General features: G+C 33.3%; 1 protein-coding gene across 7 annotated transcripts in view; it reads left to right on the top strand.

Moving 5' to 3' along the window:
* LOC111044471 (calcium/calmodulin-dependent protein kinase type 1) overlaps nt 1–19,309 on the top strand; it is a 393,028-nt gene that overhangs the window by 282,607 nt on the left and 91,112 nt on the right. For all 7 annotated transcript variants that reach the window (XR_005573327.1, XR_005573328.1, XM_039443135.1 and 4 more), the window contains 2 exons: nt 14,921–14,995; nt 18,218–18,356. Coding sequence is in view for 5 of the 7 variants with exons in the window: in XM_039443135.1 (XP_039299069.1) it covers nt 14,921–14,995; nt 18,218–18,356 (214 nt within the window). In the remaining 2 variants the exon portion in view is untranslated. The remainder of the gene's footprint in view (nt 1–14,920; nt 14,996–18,217; nt 18,357–19,309) is intronic.

The raw sequence follows: 19,309 nt of genomic DNA, 5'->3' as shown, positions 1-19,309 counted from the left end.
GAATGATCAAAAAACATAAGAGAGCAGTTTTTATAATGCTGAAAGGTTACAAATTTAAAAAAGGGATAAAAAATTAACATTTTTTACAAGACCCAAGCAAGGCGTAGAAGTTGAAGCCATTTTTAACAAGACGGAACAGGAAGTGAGTCAGAGCGAACATAAAACAGGGATCACAGCAAAAACCAATGTCAACATGAACCGCTAACAACAAATATTCCAAAAGAGATGAAGAATTCAAAGATAAGAATTTCCTCACAGTAATTATGCAAAATAAAGAAATAAGAAATGAACATATTCAAAATAAATAAAAAATATAAAATGCTAAATTAAATCCCGAGAGAATGCTAATTTCTTCCACTAGAGCAGACATAATCTAATAGGCAGCTGATGTCAAGCATTGAACTAACAGCTGAGACATGCGCGCTAAATACAAAAATGAAATGAAGAAAAATATGAAGTGAGATTTAACACAACTCAAAAATAATATAATAAAAAATTGAGAGAAATGAATATGCAAAAAACAATGAAAGTTGTGGTGGAGAAAAGGGAATTGATTCAATTATATTTTTAGCCTTTAGGTTCATCTAGAATAAACTTTTTATTATGATTATTACTATCCACACCCCAGAATTAATAGTATTGAATGGAATAGAATGACACATTCTTTATATTTGATGACGTGGCATAGTGTGGACAGTAATTTCTGCTCTTTTCCTGAACAAAGAAAATTACTTTTTTTTTGAGTAACTTTTACTCAAATTCTTTTGAGTATTTGCCATAATACCCTTCAACTTTCAAATACTTGAGGTTGAGTAATTAGTTATAATATTATAAAGTGTAGTGGTGCTCTGAGAGTCGCAATTTCAGCCTACTATCGGTGGACCTGGTCGCTAGAATTCTCGCTCAGGGTATGGCTATTTGCATATTCATTTCTCTCAACTTTGTATTATATTCTTAAGTGATATGGTTCCTTCTGAATGGATACGTGAACAGTCAGAAAAGATTTTGGAGTTTAGGAAACCCTCACATTTCTCATCAACCCCTCATTACATTCGCAGAAATTCGAAGTTTGGTGAAGAGCACATTATGCCACGAGTACTGGGGTCTCCTAGATCTTCACGTTTGTCTATCCTTCGATGTTTACTTTTACGAGTATTAGAAAAAAATATCTTAAAAACTACCCTCACACAATTGACCAGCTGAAGATAAGATATCGCGCGCATGGGTGTAATAACCAACCATATTGAAGGAACGATCCAAAATAGGAAAAAAACTTGTGTAAACGGTTATTGCTTCTGAAAGGCGAATATTTCCTGCATCTTCTGTGGAAAATATCATTCTATTCTGTGCATGTGAATACCCATTAATTTTTTAAAGTACAGTGTATACAAATAAGTATGGAGTTTCGGGGTATCAGGTTAAATTGTAACCTACAATTTTATCAAATAAAATTATTGTTTCCATTGCTTGTAACATAAAAATCATCAGGAAGAGCACTTTTCTTCAGTAATAAAATTTGACATAAAATACAGATGACTTCCACCACGAAAAATTAGTTATAAACATTGAAAAATGCTGATGATTATGACAACAAATAATTGAAGCAAACAATTATTGTTACTACTCACTAAAAAGCAAAAAGCTTTTATACGTAAGCAGAAGTTGAAAGCAGAACACACGAACACACACACACACACACACACACACACACACACACACACACACACAAAATATAACAGAATATCACTAATAGATATCAATTGAAGCTTGAACTTTCAAAAAGAACGTAGATAAAAACAGAAGTCCACAATATAACTAATATAATAGAGATCATGAGGTGTTTGTTCTAGAAAATGGGGAGAGAAGGAAAACATAATTATATTCAAGCACAGTAAATTAGTTTGATAAGAAATCATGTCAGCCCAACCTAAAACATTTTCCAGTTTCATAGGTAAATGAAGCCATAGTCAATTCTTTGTTTATGATTTTTTATTTCTCATTTCTGATTTCATGTTGTAGAATATTGTAAAACTTTGGTCCAAGAAAGAGGAAACATATTTGATATGTAGTGGAATTTGGCTTTGGGACTTTCAACATGGACCGTGCTGATTGGCGAGTTACAGGATGATTGACTTCATGATTCGGCCCAGCCGGTAGTCCTATATTACCACTCTGTAAAACAGGTATAATACCTTTAGGACGTAAATATATCTCAAGGGAAGGATTCCCAATATCTTGAAAAATATTTTTTTTAATTGTTTGTGGTAATTTATAAATAAGCACAAAGCAATGATATTATAAAAGCACTTTATTTTAGATGTTGTCAACTCATTCCAGAACACACACAAATTGATTATGTTCTCTTCACCTTGAATTTATTTACACCTTGAATTAATCTAACCACTGATTTCTGGAGAGTTTTAAGGCTTTTGAAATGGGATAGGAAAGTAGATGCATAACATGGAATTCCATATTTCAGCCGGCAATTGAGAAAAGAAAAATACATGACACGCAAAATACTCAAAGGAAAAAAATGTTTAGATTTAGAAAAAATCGATAGAATCTCCTTATCAAATATAACAGGCGATATAGAAGAAGATGTAGATTGACGAAGGATGAGAGAATAAAACTGTTGAATACACTATTTCATCTGTGACTACTCAAACAAAGTATAACAAATTGAAGGTTGACGAATAGAAAACTTGATGAACTGGAAACTTGACGGACTGGAAATAGGTCGATAAACATTCTCGGTAACTCAAGAATCTTTATGCAAAATTTCAAGTTAATCAGTTCAGTAGTTCAGACATGATGATGCGGCATTCATGTATTTCCTATCCCGTACATGTATAAGTCAATTCTTTCCTTCATTATATAATAGATAGATTTTTATCAACCATGATGAAACCACGACTCTAACCCAAATTTAAAAATATGTGATCCAATTGACAGCTATATTTCATTTCAAGATTTAAGAAAGTTTTCCTTATTTTATTCTCAATTTTTACCAAGTACATCATTAAAATGATCGGGAGAAAAAAATAAGGTTATATTGTGCTACTTTTCTCCTGAATTTGAATAATTACAAAGTGCGAAATAAGGATATGTCTTTTAGGTTTCCTTTTTCACAAAATTTTTAGTCAAAAAATATTTATACAAATGATATTTTTGAATTTAGATGTTTTCAATATCAAAATTTGAATAATTATTCCACTTAATTATCATTAATTATAAGAGAACATTTTGAACGCACCAAAAACAAACTTACTCATGAATTTCATTCAAAACCACTGAATTTTTCAATTCCTTCCAGAATAATTCAACAACGTTCATTAATATAAGACAAAGCCTGTGACAATGAGAATACGTGCTAAAAAGGCAATTCTTTCCTCTTCAACAACTCTTATATCACTCATTCTACGTTGAGATTAGCAACAATGAGATGAGGTACGAAGATATTCTCCATTCATTTAAAATTACACTACTGTATTTATAATTGTTCCAATTATAAAAGATATTTATATTTATCACATTGAACAAAATATTAGTATAATCTATCCATTTGGCTTCAAATGATACAATGAAGGTAACAGAACTGATTGCTTGTTAAAGTTTTCTAGAAAAATACCGTATTCTTGTAATTTATCAGTTATGTGATGTCTTGATACGATGTTATAAAATACGATTCTTTTTTATTCAAACAAGTCATGGGCTAATACAAAAACGGCATCAAATATCGTCATAAAAATCCCTACCCTCAACTCATAGAATAAACTATAACACTAAATTATATTATAAATAATAGTAATACTACAAACGTATATCAATAGACAATTCCTCATTTTTAATTATGTTTCTCCATGTTAACGCGAAAAAGTAAAATGAATAGTGAAGAAAATAGCCTTTGAAGATGATGGTAAAAATAAAAAACAAGTTTTCATCTTGAAGTCTGTCTACTATACGGACATTTATCGATTTACGAAACCTTGGTCCTTTTTTGATTAGGACAAATGACTGCGCTTCCTCTCACGGATTGTGAACCTTTTCACTGATTTGCTCAGTACTCTAATTTTGTAAAACGTTGTTTGGTGGTGCTCGATTTTTACAACATTTCTTGACCTTGTGAGATCATTGTGAATGCTGGAGCCCGTTGTCCAATACATTGTCATGCCACTTGTATGCAATAATAGCAAGGTGTTAATCATGGAGAACGGGAACTGTCATGATTCTGGAAGATTTAAAAAATATATATCTACAAGAAAATATATGCGCCTTTTTAAAAATGAGTTTAACAGTTCTTTATTAGCTTTGAAAACCATCAATGCCACACAGAGCACTATGCTAAATGAAATACTAGCCAGCAGGCTCGCTTTGCTCGCCTTATCCGTCTAACCAGTAACCAGGGGGCTCCACCCCTTGGCCCCCCGGCTGGATTTTTTTCCTCGCTTCGCTCGCCTGCATTTTTCATCTAAGCTTTCTTCCTTCCGTCAAAAAGTAAAAAGAGACTTTCAGACTCGCTTCAATTACCAGTTCTCTTTGAATTATGTAGCGAAGGGTTTCGCATTTTTATCAGAATTAATAAATATTCAGTAATTTATCAATCACAGAATTTGTGAAGATATTATAAAAATTATTGTATTTCAGTCTAACAGTTCTTTGAAATTGGAAACATGAATGATATGAAGAACTTAACAAACATCAATAATATATCCAACCCTATCAAGTATTAATTTGCTTGAGAAATGTAAAATAATGATTTGAGAACTCAATGGAAAACTTAGAAACCCCTCTAAAAATCGCTGTAGAACGCTTGGAAAACGCTGTAAAAACGCCTATATTGGGCGTATCTTCGGCGTAATTTTTTAGACAAAATTTCTAGACCTAGCCTTTCTGCCTAGCTGAATTCCTGTACCAAGTTTGAACATTTTCTCTCAATTAGTTCTTACGTCAGTCATTTAGAAAAGAAATTCATATTACAACTAGACAACGCGAATGACTTTTTTACTAAAGTAATATAGGTCAAAATTTACTATAAATTCTACATTACTCGACATGAACGCTGCTTCAATTAAAGATCATTAAACTCACAAATCCCGTCCGATATGCGTCATCAGTAAGACAGTATTAAATTTTAACCACAGTCTGTCTTCAAAAACGCATATTCATTAATTTATTGCCTGGTTACATCAGAACTTTATAAAAGAAACGACACGTTAAACTATAAATTAAATTAGACTAAATAAGAAAAAACAGCAACTACTCTGTTTATAATTTTAATATTGTATCTGTTTTTTTTGATATATTTGATTATTCATTTATTTTTTGAATAAAGAAAATGTGAGAAAACGCAGTAAAACAGCTTGAAGCGTATCTTTGGCGCAACTCTGAGTCCTCTCAAGAATAAATGTTGTGTGCCCGTGCTGAACTTCTGTACGAATTTTGAACATGATCTGTCAATTAGTTCCTGAGAAGGCCTAGAAAACGCACGATAAACGCTCGTAAACCGCCGATCTTGGGCGGAACTTAGGCGTCTTAACTTTAGGCGGAACTTAACTTCCAATGCAACATTTTTATACCTCAGCTGATCCTGTGTACCAAGTTTTTGCCAATTAGTTCTTGGAAAATGCAGAAAAACACTGAAAAAACACAGATCTTTGGAATATTTTCGAATTCGTTCTTGGTGCGCCTCAAGATGGCCAACTGAACAAACCTGCCAAATTTGAACGTATTTGGTCCAGTAGATTTTTAGTTCTGTTGATTATGAATGAATGACTGAGTGAATGAATCAGTGCCATTTCGCTTTTATAATTATACAGAGTGTTCTGAAAAAAGTGCCCATAAATCAGGGCATGATTCCTCACATCAAAAGAAGAAAAAAAGTTCTACTTAACATAGGTCCGAAAATGCATGGTTACCAAGCTATAAAGGGTGAAAGATTTCGTCTGAATTTCAGTTCCCCTGCTGAAACGAAGCCCTACGGGTATTTGTTGGCTGTTGATTAAAATGTACAATTTAGCGTAATTTATATAAAATGAACTGAAAAATAGAATGAAACCGTTTTCAGACCTGTAGCTACAGTAATTTTTAAGATATGTGACTAAATACGCGAAACTTGGTCCCGAAAAACATGTTCCTTTAAGGTTTGAAGCAGATTTACTATGTTAAATGTACAATAAACACAAATTTTTTTTTCGCCACACTTGGATGTAATGAGCTGGTTTACGTGCGTCATATGGAGGTCGAAAGTGATTGTTTTCCGACCAGGCCGGTAAAACTTTACGGCCCTAGGGCTGTAAAATGACCTTGAATAACAGCTGATCGTATCCGATCTCACAAATCATAGAGAGATAATCTCATAACGACTGTAATAATCTATATAATTATGTATAGTGAATCGCGGTATTATGTCTATAATATATTTTATAAATTACTGTTTCATAATTTAATATTTATAAATAGCCTCAACAATATAATGTTGGCTGCATTGTCCATTGTCAGAAAGGTACGTATCGCTAGTATTTAAAAGTGAAGAATCGAATTTGAAATCAAAGTACAATAATTGTATCAATATTTAAAAGTAATAATAATTATTAACAATTATTGTTTCTTTTTATTATCGAATTCCACTTCTTAATGCAATACAATCAACAATAATAATAAGAAAATACAGCAGAGTTCTGAAGTTTAAGGTAAGCCTACTGGTGAAACTCATCCTTGACTGAAAATTCCTAGTAATTTTTCCGAAATTCATTATTAAAACTGTTAGATAATATTTTTCTTCAATATTAAACCATATAGAGAAAACATTAGGCCCACTCAAGATTGAATCTTCGAATGTTTTCTCTATGATTTAACTATTTTCAGAGCAATATTTTGTTGTGAAAATGCCGGCAAACCAGCTTCAAATTTGCCGCTATACACTATACTATAGTAGTAGCCTAGATACGTTACCTGACTTAATTCAGAGTGGAAATTTTATTGTGAGACAGATAATATATTAATTTTAATAGTATAAGTCATGAGCCAAAGTCTGTTGTACGCTTTTTAGGAGTGAAGTAAACTTTAGAAGTCTAGTTTTTTACATTACAGTATTACGTGTCTGCTAAATCTTATGAGTCAGGCGCCTTCGTTCAAAAATATGCAATGGCCGAGAGCGTAAAGGCGTAATACATCAGTACTCATAATTCGGTGATTAACATGATCAAGGTTCGAATCTCGGTCAATGACATTTTTTTTGTCGATGAATTTCGACTTTTATTAGCTATTTTTTATATTAGTTACCATACTTACTTTTTTTTTAAATTTCAATCGATTTTTTAGATATATTTTGAGTAATTTGAGACAAAACTGTGAAACATGCAATTATATTAATTTTTTTCATCACATTATTTCAAAATAGTAATGAAAATTCTATTCATCCATTTATCCATTTGCACTTTGCGCCCGGTGCAATATCTCATGGATAAATGGATGAATTATTATTTATTTTGGAAGTATTATTTATAATACTGTATTATAAGGCCAGATTGCACAAAAGTCTGTTAGATATTTGAGATTAAATGTAATAAGAACCAATCAGAATATACTGTAAATACAAACAATTTGAATGTACATTTGACCTCTCAGAAAAAAGTAGTAGAATCTGCTAGAGGATTCATGTTCTCAAACAATCATAACTGCACATTCAACTTCTATTTAAATAATAAAGAATACAATAATAGAGATTTGTTGTATAAAAAGTATAATGATTGTATAATTTATTTTACGTGAAAAACAAAGAATTAACTGTCAATAATGCTTATTGTAGAATATTAGAAATAAAAAGTAATTTACTTTAACGATTTTTCCTTTTTTGTAGCCTTTGCCTGATCTGTCTAGTACCCATCTGTCTAGTTCGCCCTCTCCGAACACCTTTGCATTGACTCTCGGCTTGCTGTTCCCTTGTCTAACTAACTCTTCGTCTACTCTGTCGTTAACATCTGGTAGTAATAGATCTATTTTGCAGCGTAACTCGCAACCGAACATCATAAAAGCAGGTGTTTTTTCCCGTTGCTCTCTTTGGGGATGTTCTATGAGCGAATAAAAATTTATTTAGTTTTTCTTGTAAGGTGCCAGTACTTCCTTTTGAAATTCCCATACGTTCTTTGAACGTTCGTACACAACGCTCCGCCAATCCATTGCTTTTTGGGTGATATGGGGTGATACGTGCATGTTTTATGTTCAGTTCTTTGCAGAAATTTTGGAATTCATACGAAGTCAGTTGAGGACCATTGTCACTTACAATTATTCTTGGGTAGCCAAATTTAGAAAATAGATCTTGTAATATATTGATCGTTGATTTTGTTGTGGTTGTTGACATGGGTATTACTTCGAGCCATTTCGATCTAGCATCTACAACGACTAACCACATTTTCCCTAAAAATGGTCCTGCGAAATCTATGTGGATTCTAGACCACACTTCTGTTGGAAGAGTCCATGAGAAAAGTGGCATCTCAACATCTCTGTTTCTGTTTTCTTGACATCCGGTGCAGTGTTTTACATGTTCCTCTAAATCTTTGTCCAGTCCAGGCCACCATACTTGGAATCGTGTTTTTCCTTTCATTGCTACAATTCCTGGATGACCTTCATGAAGAATTTGTAGTACTTTTGTTCTTAATCTTGTGGGTATGACTAAACGACCCGACCAGAGGAGTATGCCATTTTCAAATGATAGTTCTTCTCGTTTATTGTAATATGGTAGTAGTTCTTTGTTTACATTCGTATCAGTTGTCCAACCACTTCGGAGATAGTTTGTAACTTTTGCAAGTGTTGTGTCATGTTTTGTTGTTTCTTGTAAGCTCTTTGTTGATAATGGTATATCTTGAAATCGAAGGTGGAAAAGATGTGCTCTATTGTTTTCCCCTAACTTTTCGTTTTTTGACTTCAATACATTTTCCAAAGGAAACCTTGATAGCATATCCGCCGTTGCATTATCTGCACCTCTGTGATAATTTATTGAGTAGTCGTATGAGCTCAAAATTAAAGCCCATCTAGCAATACGGTTGGAAACAACTTTTGGAATAGAGTCATTTCCACCGAAAACTTTTACTAAAGCTTTATGATCAGTACGAATCTCAAAATGTCTGCCATAGAGGAACTGTTCAAAACGTGTTACTCCGAAAATTAAACCTAATGCTTCTTTTTCATTCACACTGTACCGTTTTTCAGCTTTGTCAAGTCGTCTTGATGCGAACAAAATTGGCCTTTCAGTACCATCAGTATATCTGTGAAAAAGAGCTGCACCTAATCCGACTTCACTTGCATCTGTGGCAAGAATCAGAGGAAGTGATTCATCATAATGAGCTAAAGTATCTGATGTTGTTAATAAATGTCTCAATTTTGTAGCGATTTGTTCATGTTTTTTATCCCAGTGCCAATTTGCTCCTTTTTGAAGTAATTTGTGTAACGGGATGCACAGTGATTGTAAATGTGGAACAAATTTACTGTAGTAGTTGATTGATCCCAAGAAGGATCTTAGTTCTTTGACATTTTTCAGTGATGGCATATCTTCTACGGCTTTGATGTGTTCAGTTGTGGGGTGTATACCTGTTTGATCTATTCTGTGTCCCAAATAGTTTACTGATTCCTCAAACCATTTACATTTTTTGGTTTGTACTCGAAGTCCATTGTTTTCAAAACGTTTTAACACTTCCCTGACTCTGTTAATGTGTTCTTCTCTTGTGGGAGCTGTTATTATTACATCGTCTAAAAGACATGCAACGCCTTCCAAGCCAGCCAAGATTTGATCCATTTTACACTGAGAAGCTGCTGTTGCTATTTTTATCCCAAAAGGAAGGCGTGAATATCTGAAAAATCCTTTATGAGTAGAAATAGTGAGATACTTTTGTACAGAAGTATCAACTTCCATTTGTAGATATGCATCCTTCAAATCAATAATTGTGAATTCTTTCCCTCCTGTAAGTTTTGAAGTGATTTCTTCAAACCTAGGTAGGGGATAGTTGTCTGGACTTATAAACTTGTTTATGGTGGTTTTAAAATCAGCACATATCCGGACTGCTCCTGTAGGTTTCACCACAATAACTATTGGTGAGGACCATGTGATAGGTTCTTCACTTGTGTTTACAGGTGATAGTACATTACTGTCTACTAAACGTTGTAGTTCCATTTCTACTGCTTTTCTTAAGGAAAACGGAACTGGACGTGGTTTTGCAACTATTGGTATGGCATTTTCTGACATGTGGAAAAGTACCTTGCAGTTCTTTATTGTTCCCAGATTTGGATTGAAAACATCAGAAAAATCTGTGATTATTTTATTTACCAAAACTGAGTTCTTTTTTTGTGGAGAGCTTATAATTTATTTTACTGAGCATATTTCAGCACCGGGAGGTAAGGGTAGATTGAATTTGAGGACCCAATTAAGTCCAAACAAAGGTATGTCATCTTTCTTTATAACAATTACTGGTAATTTCCTGGAGTCACCAAAAGCATTGACATTTATATGTGTTTCTCCAAGTGTTTCAATGTCAATCCCTGTGTATGCCATGAGGTTTCTTGTTGGTTTTAAAATGGGACTTCCAATTTTTTTCCATAATTTCTCGTTAATAACACTGTAAGCGGCACCTGGATCATACAGCATTTTCACTGTGTTGTTGTTGAGTTTAACGTTCACCATTACTTTACAGCCTTTTTCCAGAGTTCTTATATGTTCAATATCGGAAAGTGACAGGTTGTCATCTTCTATTGATAAATTTTCGCGGACCTGATTTATCTGCTTGTCTTTTACAATTGTAGTGTTCCCCACTTTCAGACATGCTCTAGCAAAATGGTTCTTACCTCCGCAAGCTTTACAAAATTTGTTATTTGCAGTGCACATGACACCATCAGAATGTCGCCGGTTTCCACAACGGAGACAATGTGTATTTTTGTTCAATTTTAGAGTCGATTTCTTTTCATATTTTTTGTTGTACTTTTGAGGGTTAGATTCCATTGCCTGATGTTTATCAGAAATTTTTACTCTATTCAAATTTGTAGAACTGTTTTTAATTTCTTGCTGTTGGAGGTTAACGGTTTCTAGCAATTTTTCTGATTCTACTATTTTTGTAAAAGTTGTTTGTGTTGATGCATGCATTCTCAATAACTCAAGTTGCCAACTATTGTTGTTGATGCCCAATATGAACTGATCTCTTAAACGTTCATCCAGGTTATCACCAAAATTACAATTTCCTGCGAGAAACCTTAAATCTAGTTCAAATTGAGTTATGGTCTCACCTTCATTCCGGAATCGTCGAGAAAAACAAACTCTCTGGGATAGAGGTGCTTGTGGTTTCGTGTAGTATTTGTTTAAGACTTCTATCGCATCATTAAATCCAATGTTGTTTATGGGGGTCGGATGCATAGAATCGAAAACTATCTTGAATGGTTGCGGTCCCAGATTCTCAAGTAGTAAATCTCGTTTTTTTTCTTCGTTTTTGATGTTTCCATTTCGTAGGAAAATCTTGAACCTTTCGTGCCAATATATCCAATCTTCGGTTGTTCCGTCGAATGGTTGACATTTGCTGTGATTTTTATTTACCGACTGTGCCATGTAGAATATTAGAAATAAATAAGTCTAAAAGATTAATACTCAACGTGTGTAATCTCTATTAAAACATGTAGGATAGAGTGAATTCTAATCAACAAACTATTAAATATTATAACTGATTTATGTCATCTGTTTTGCATAACATCTGGTTTCTGGTATACTACACTTATTTTTTATAATTTAATATGTATTTATGTATCTAGTATAATTAAATAGGTATTTGAATTATCAATAAATGATCATTTCTATAACTTGATATGAATTATTTTGTAGTTTTGATACCGAACAATAGAATACAATGATACTATCATAACCTCATTAACATTGTATGATTTATAGTAGCATAACCTTAAAATTTTGCTTTCAAAATTGCCAACTTAACATTATTATTTTTTTTCTTGGTGTGGCGAAAAATAGCGTCCGCAACACGGGCAAAAATGTTTTTCCAGCTCTCAATCTTTTCTATCGAAAACCGATTTCGAGCCGGAAAAGTCTCATTTTTGGCCCTAGGTGCGAAATATACTATTACAGAACTAGTGGAAAATTCAATTCTAAAAAGAAACATGTAAAATTAGTCTATAATAGACAAATGCAACCTTTATAAAATAATCCTTAATTACCCACAAAACGCATGAAAAATAGACAAAATCTGTTAAGCTCTCTACAAAAATGTAATATTGAAATTAAAACAGAAGTTGTATTACTAATATTTTTTAACAAGTAAACATTTTTAACAATCATGAATTATCATACATAAAAAAGTTATCTGAATTATCATTCAGATGAAAAGTTACACTTGTCCTAGAAAACTAACCACGTTACAGTAGATTTTCAAAATGTTTCCCCTCCTTCAAGCATCCAGCCGTCTTCTCATTGACTGCCGACCTTTTTCGAAGATCCCAGGTGTCTCACGTATCCTTTGAATCCTATTAATAATCCTTGTGCGCAACTCTTCTGTAGTATCCACAGGCGAGTCGTAGGCAAGCGTCTTCAAATGTCCCCATAAGAAAAGTCTAGAGGATTGAAGTCAGGTGACCTTGCAGGCCATGCTACTGGGTCTCCTCGACCAATCCAGGCTAGTTCTCTAGTACTTCTTCCGGGATGATTCCCTATTTCGTCCAACACGCCCTCCTCCAATTCAGCTGTACACATTGTACGTGGCCGTCCTGATCTACCAACTTTTCTAGGTATAAAGGTTCCCGTTTCACTTAGCCTTCTATGAATGGAAGAAAACATTTTATGAGTCGGTAACTGTCTATGAGGAAGATCTTCCTGATAGAGTCGTCTAGCCTCACGCTATACTTTTTGAAAAAGAATATAGATGATAGTGGCTCAAAATAACCATAGTAGGCAGCAATCACAGCATCTCTAGCCAGTACCCCAGATAGCCTTGAAATAATGTTGGATGATTTGGTTCCATGATGAGTGACTTCACATGCCAAGCCCTCATCGACAGTGTTAGTCCCAAGAACCCGTTGAGATGATCCTTACCCATCAGCATCAAACTAGGGCATTTGCAACCATATCGTAAGAGGTGGCCACTTACACGTCCTACATTTATTACATGAAATCTAAGATAAGTGTTTTTTTATATTATCACATAGCCAGATTTTGTGCTCGCCTGATCCTCTTTTCTAGAATGTCTATTTAGTCCAGTCACTATATACATTGGTGCATGCAATTTATATTGTAGTTCTGATTTTTAATATATTATTTGGATACAAGACCAGAATCAAATTCTTCATACAAAATTTCCTTGTGCTATATACAGAATAGCCCAAAAAAACCATGTATTTTCGGTACATTTTCCAGTTTTCAGCTATTTCCGCCAAATCGAGTGATTGAACAGAAAAATTTGCTCTCGCCTTTTTTTATTATTATAGAATTCTGAATAAAATGAGATCATTCATAACTCTCTATCTTCAATGAGTACTGAGTTATGATTTTTCGAAAATAAGTGAAATTTTAAGAAAAAAATCAATTTTGATTATATTTAGTATTTTATCAACAATATATTCCGATTGTTATGATTTAGATGTAAAATTCAAAATCTATCTGGGCGTAATTTTGTGCTCTACAATCTGAGACTAGGTAGAAGCATGCTAGGTCCAAGAATGTCACACCTTTTTGGAATTTGGAGCCCACGAAATGAGTGGTCAAATCAGCTTCCGGCATACAATAAAATAATAATCATAATTTCAGAGAGAGAGACGTTGGAAAGAAATGAAGTGTGATCGTAGTGACTGAAGGCTGATTGAACAGCTAATACAAAAACTTTGAATATTTTTACAATGTTTGTGGCCATTGCCCCGTGCACCTGGTCGTGGGTTTGAATCCCGTCAAGAACATGGTTTTGTTCGATCATCCCATCTCATTACCTATTCAATAATAATACATTATGACACACAGAAATGGGAAATTTTCAATGTTGAAGTTCACAGCTCTGTAGAATTGTTATATTTTCGAAATTTTCCACAATAATTGTTGGGAACACATTGTCATTTGGTAATAATGTATCATTGGACTGGTAAAGAACGTGCAATAGAGTTAAGAACATTCTATAAAAATGTTGATATAACTGCCGATTAAAATACAGCATTTGGCGTCTCTGTGGGCTTATCTTGAAGGCAAGTCCTTCAACAATACGTGAACACAATTCAACAATTACATGAACTAATGGTAAACATGTAAAACGAAATTACTGCCATTCTTTACACTGTATTCCAGATTTTCCATAAAAGGCTTTAAACGCTGGAAGAGAGCACATCTCTCTGATATTATCCTAAAAAGTGAAGAGGCTCCCAAGTAGCCAACTACTTAAACATTCCATGAGAAAGGATCAAAATGGAAAAACAACAATTTAATAATTTCGCTCTCTCAAGAAAGAAATTAAGCCATCAATGAATTTGGCTACAAAATCATATTATATTTTATTTCTAGTCCAACAAATATTTCCGGTTTGAAAAACTACTTATCATTGAGCATGATTTCAGAGTTCAGAAGTAAACACATTATAAAATGAAAAATAATAAATCATTATGCTTTAGAAATGACATTTTCAAAATATTGATATCAAGTTTCAAACTTTTGAATATCAAGATTTGCCAAGATTTTCTATTACACAAGGAGTAAACTCATCATATTGAAATCTCCTTCAAAATTGATCTGATATGATATAGATTTATTAGATTTGCTGAAGTCTATTTATATTCATAAAGATATTAATTGAAAAAATAATTATCTACTTGTTCAAGAAGAAATTGTAAAAGATGAATGGTTGGTGCGTAATAATTTCTAGGAAAAATACTTGGAATTGATTAAAATGTTTTTGTTTTACAGGTTAACACATCCAAATATAGTACAACTACTTGAAACATTCGAAGACAAACATAAAGTCTACCTGGTAATGGAATTGTAAGTAAAACTTTTCTATTTTATATGAATAAAATTAATATCTCATTTTATGGTGCTTTTGGAGGTGTTATACCATCCGTGATAGCGGTTTTTACCCAAAAACATAGGCAACAGAAATTGAGAAACATGTTTTTTTTACTTTCCAAAAATCCCTCAGTATCAGATACATTATTTGCGTTTGTATGTCAATAAGAATTGCTCTGAGAACTGAGATATAAGGAGAAACGGGTTTTCCAAACATTGTGTTAGTATTTGCAGAAGAACATGGCTTTTCTGCTTGAATACTTTCTCACAAGGATCATAGAACAGATGGATGTAAGATGCTGATTTCTCTCTTCTCTATCAGCTATACTCTTTTCTTCTCTTTCCCTCCTCTTTCTTGCAATTTATCTTCTCTTCTCTTTTCATTCATTCATTTATTGAATCAATGATACACATTATTTATTAATGCAATAATAAATTATTTCACCAACTGGCACTGGCCCAAAACTGTTACTTCCCCGAACTTTGATTCATTTACTAGTCTAGAAAAAAGGTTATGTTTTCTTCACTTAAAATTTGTCAAAAAATTTGTTAATAAAATTTGAAACACTCGAAAGCAAGAAATTTTTAGAAAAATTGAAAACCAAATGAACAACAAAATAACTTTCACTAATCACTAGAAACTGAAATATGAACTAATTTGAAAAATGTCGAACCGAAACCAGAATTTTCTTCCTCATTCTGTCCTCTACACTTTTCTCTGCTCCGTATCTGTTATCTTTCGTATCTGTTATCTTCTCTTTTCCATTTTCCTCCTCCTTCTGTTATCCTCCTTTCTTCTTCTTCTTCTTTCTCTTCTTAATTTTCTTCTTTTTCTTTTTCTCATTCCATATAATTATACACGCTAACAAAATATTCTGGTATTTTATTATGTCCTACATAGTAATTTGGCAAGTGCGGAGTTGGTAAAGTGTACAGCTATTTGCTTTGTCTAATGAGGAACAAGGATAGAAAACCAATGCTTTTCAGGTGGTTATTTAAAAACGTAAATCTCACTCTAGTTGATCCGATAATCCGTCCTCTTCTGGTGTTCTATTCTGACCATGTCTCCAGTCCCGAAAGGGACGGAATATTGGGTTTTTACTGTAATGTGTGTGTGATAGCTTTGTAGTATTCGAAGTCTAGCAAAGGCATGAAGTGAAAAACTGCTTCCAAGTCCTTAAATCAACTTTGTCTAGTGCTTAAAGATTTTTCAAAAGTTTTCAAGTAAGAGGGAGTAGAATAAAAAAAAGAGAAGTTATTATTCTCTTTCTTCCTCCTTCATGAAAATTTTTTCAAATATCTGCAAGCACTAGACAAAGTGGATTTGGCTTTTTGCTCAGATGACTGGCTCTGCCAAGGTCAGACAGTAATGGAGGTCAAGGTTAATCTCAAGTTGAAAGGATACTGCATGATACCATCCTTGCTATTGATGTACCATAATTGGTCTACGTTTTATTCTAGCAATTCAAATATTTTGTTTAGAGAATCATGCTCTAGCATAGCCTACTTGTGGCCAGCTTGAAATTGCTCGAGGTACTCTACAAACAATATATGATAATAATGTATGGTATGGAAACAACAGGCTTTGACAGCCCAAAACTGTTTCCGAATCGGAGATAAAAAGTTCATTAGGGAAACAGAAATCCAAATCTTCAATATGCACGCGGCATTCGTTAGACAAGATCCTACTAAATGCTCCACCATACGTTTTGAGATTTTTAAGGTCAAAGATTCAATGTCTCATAACTTTTTCAAACTCAAATAAAACTTGTGTTGATAATTTTAAAATTTTTTCACATGTATAAACTTGTTCAAATTGGTAAAATAGAAAAAAAAAATCTCTTGAAAATATTTGAATTAAAATTTTTATAGTATATAGTAACTTTTGCAGTTAGAACCTTCTTGTATCCTATATTTTATGAAATGTTGAATTGAACAAGGTTTCATCCAACATTATTATGAATTGTTGGATTAAATAAGGTTCTAACTCCACTTGGAACCCTGTCGAACTAAGAAGACCAGCAAACAGTGAGGATCAAATAAATATTTCTTAACGGCCGTTTTCACACTTCAGGGACGACTCGACACGACACAACGGGACAGGTTGGCTGATTTAGTTGGTATATCGAGACTCAGCCAATCGGAGAGCTTTCGGTCCCGTCGTGCCGTGCCGTGTCCTCTCAGAATCGGTGTAAAAACAGAAATCGACATTAACAATGTACACAATAAATCTATTACTGGAAGTAAACAAAATTTGATTTTTCATAGATTGGATCTTTCTCCACATAATTTCTTAATTAGAGCGAAAACTCGCTAATGCAGCTTATAGATTGATTCGACCATACAGTCTTCTTCTTCTTCTCCGACCAAAACTCATATATACATATAGTACAATACACGAAACAGAGCTGATTATCATACTATAATGATTCACACTAATCGATTATTTGAACAAAAGCCAGATTATATTGGAAGGAAATTTTACAAATGGTTACCACAATTCTTTGAAAGTAATAATGATCTGGAGAACGTCAAAAAACGATAAAAAAATATTTGAATTATATAGTATTTTATACTGTACAATAGTTCCTTTCAAATCAAGACTAGGTTTATTTTACTTAATGTTGAATTATGAAAACTTGATGCTGATTATGTAAATAAATTGACCTTAATTGTTTTATACTCGATATCTGGAGTCTAATATTGTGAGGAGGAAATCTAAAGTCCCCGGACAAGACAAGATTCTCCAACTCCCAAGACTCCCCAAGACAAGATTTATAATTTACAAAGACAAAATTTCCATCATATATTTGTCCCTTTTTCAACAGATATGATTAATGCTAAGGATATGATTAGGTATGACAGACAAACGTCAAACGATGAATCCTTTCAATTTTGTAATTATGTTTAATAATTAATTCAACTCAAACTTATAATACATAGAAGAAAAAATATCCCAATTGACGGTATGAGTAGCTAAACGATCTTTGTGACATTAACCCTCAGACGTAATTGATTATGACGTCGGTAGTAGCAGCAGCAGCAGCAGCTTATTTGCATTGGTAGCATATGGTCCTGATTGTCTTCAGGAGAACAGCTGCTCGTAAAATATATCAAGTAATAATTTTGAACTTGATGATTTCTAGCCTGACGCTAATTAGGCAATAATTTTATTATATTGTTGTGATTTGCTTTTAGAGTGACAGGGGGTGAACTTTTTGACCGTATTGTTGAAAAAGGCTCATATACTGAGAAAGACGCATCTGATTTAATTAGACAAGTTCTAGAGGCCGTAGACTACATGCATGAGCAAGGAGTCGTCCATAGAGATTTGAAGGTGAGTATTTATATTACTGATTGAAATAAATAATCGTTAATAATTATTTACACGACGGTAAATTCATCCAAGCTATATCTAGTTAATGTGTAGAACATGTACTTAAACAACAGTATTACATGGTTTGTGTATGATAATCTTATGCTGCCTATATCGACTCTATAGGACCCACATCTAGCAATAGAGGTTACGTCCGTTGAGCGATTTTGGGGTTTAGCAGTCCGCTGAGCGATCCATTGTTCAGAATAACAATAATAATAGGCAAACGCTATGAATGGGAGGACTTGGATGTGACAGTGACAGAGGCAAGCCACAAGCATATGTGTATACTTGCAATACAATATTATATTGATGATGATAATTGAATCAGTACCTACCCTAGTGGAAGTGATCAATAGACAGAGATCAATAAAAAAAAATGTATTGATATTAATAGGTATCCATGGATACCTATTGATGTGTATTGGCCCAAATACCTATTGATATCAATACACATAAATGGATACCCATGGATATCAATACATAACCAGCTGTATTGATATCAATACACATCAATACATTTCCATGGACATGTATTGGCCCAAATACCTATTGATACCAATACACATCAATAGAAATCCATGGATGTCAATACATAACCAGCTGTATTGATATCAATACAGATCAATAGCCATCCATAAGCAGCCTGTCCCCTTTTTAGAAAAAATCCTCTTTTAAATCTAGGAAAGCAGCTTAGGATGAAGGAAACATTTGCAAGGATTAGAATATTCTAACCCAGCTGCAACTAGCATCAGACAAGAGAGTATACCTGTTTAATTATCTATAATTGATATAAGTAAATTGGATTCAGTGAATAGATGTCTATTGACATATTGATGAAAAATTAAGGAATGTAAATAGTTGAGACATAAATAATGTGAGAAGTTTGTTTATTAAAATAACTCATATGCATG

The sequence above is a fragment of the Nilaparvata lugens genome, chromosome X, assembly GCF_014356525.2.
Source record: "Nilaparvata lugens isolate BPH chromosome X, ASM1435652v1, whole genome shotgun sequence".
Lineage (NCBI taxonomy): Eukaryota > Metazoa > Arthropoda > Insecta > Hemiptera > Delphacidae > Nilaparvata > Nilaparvata lugens.
The sequence above is the reverse complement of the archived record's forward strand: the minus strand, read 5'-3'. Positions and strand labels throughout refer to the sequence as shown.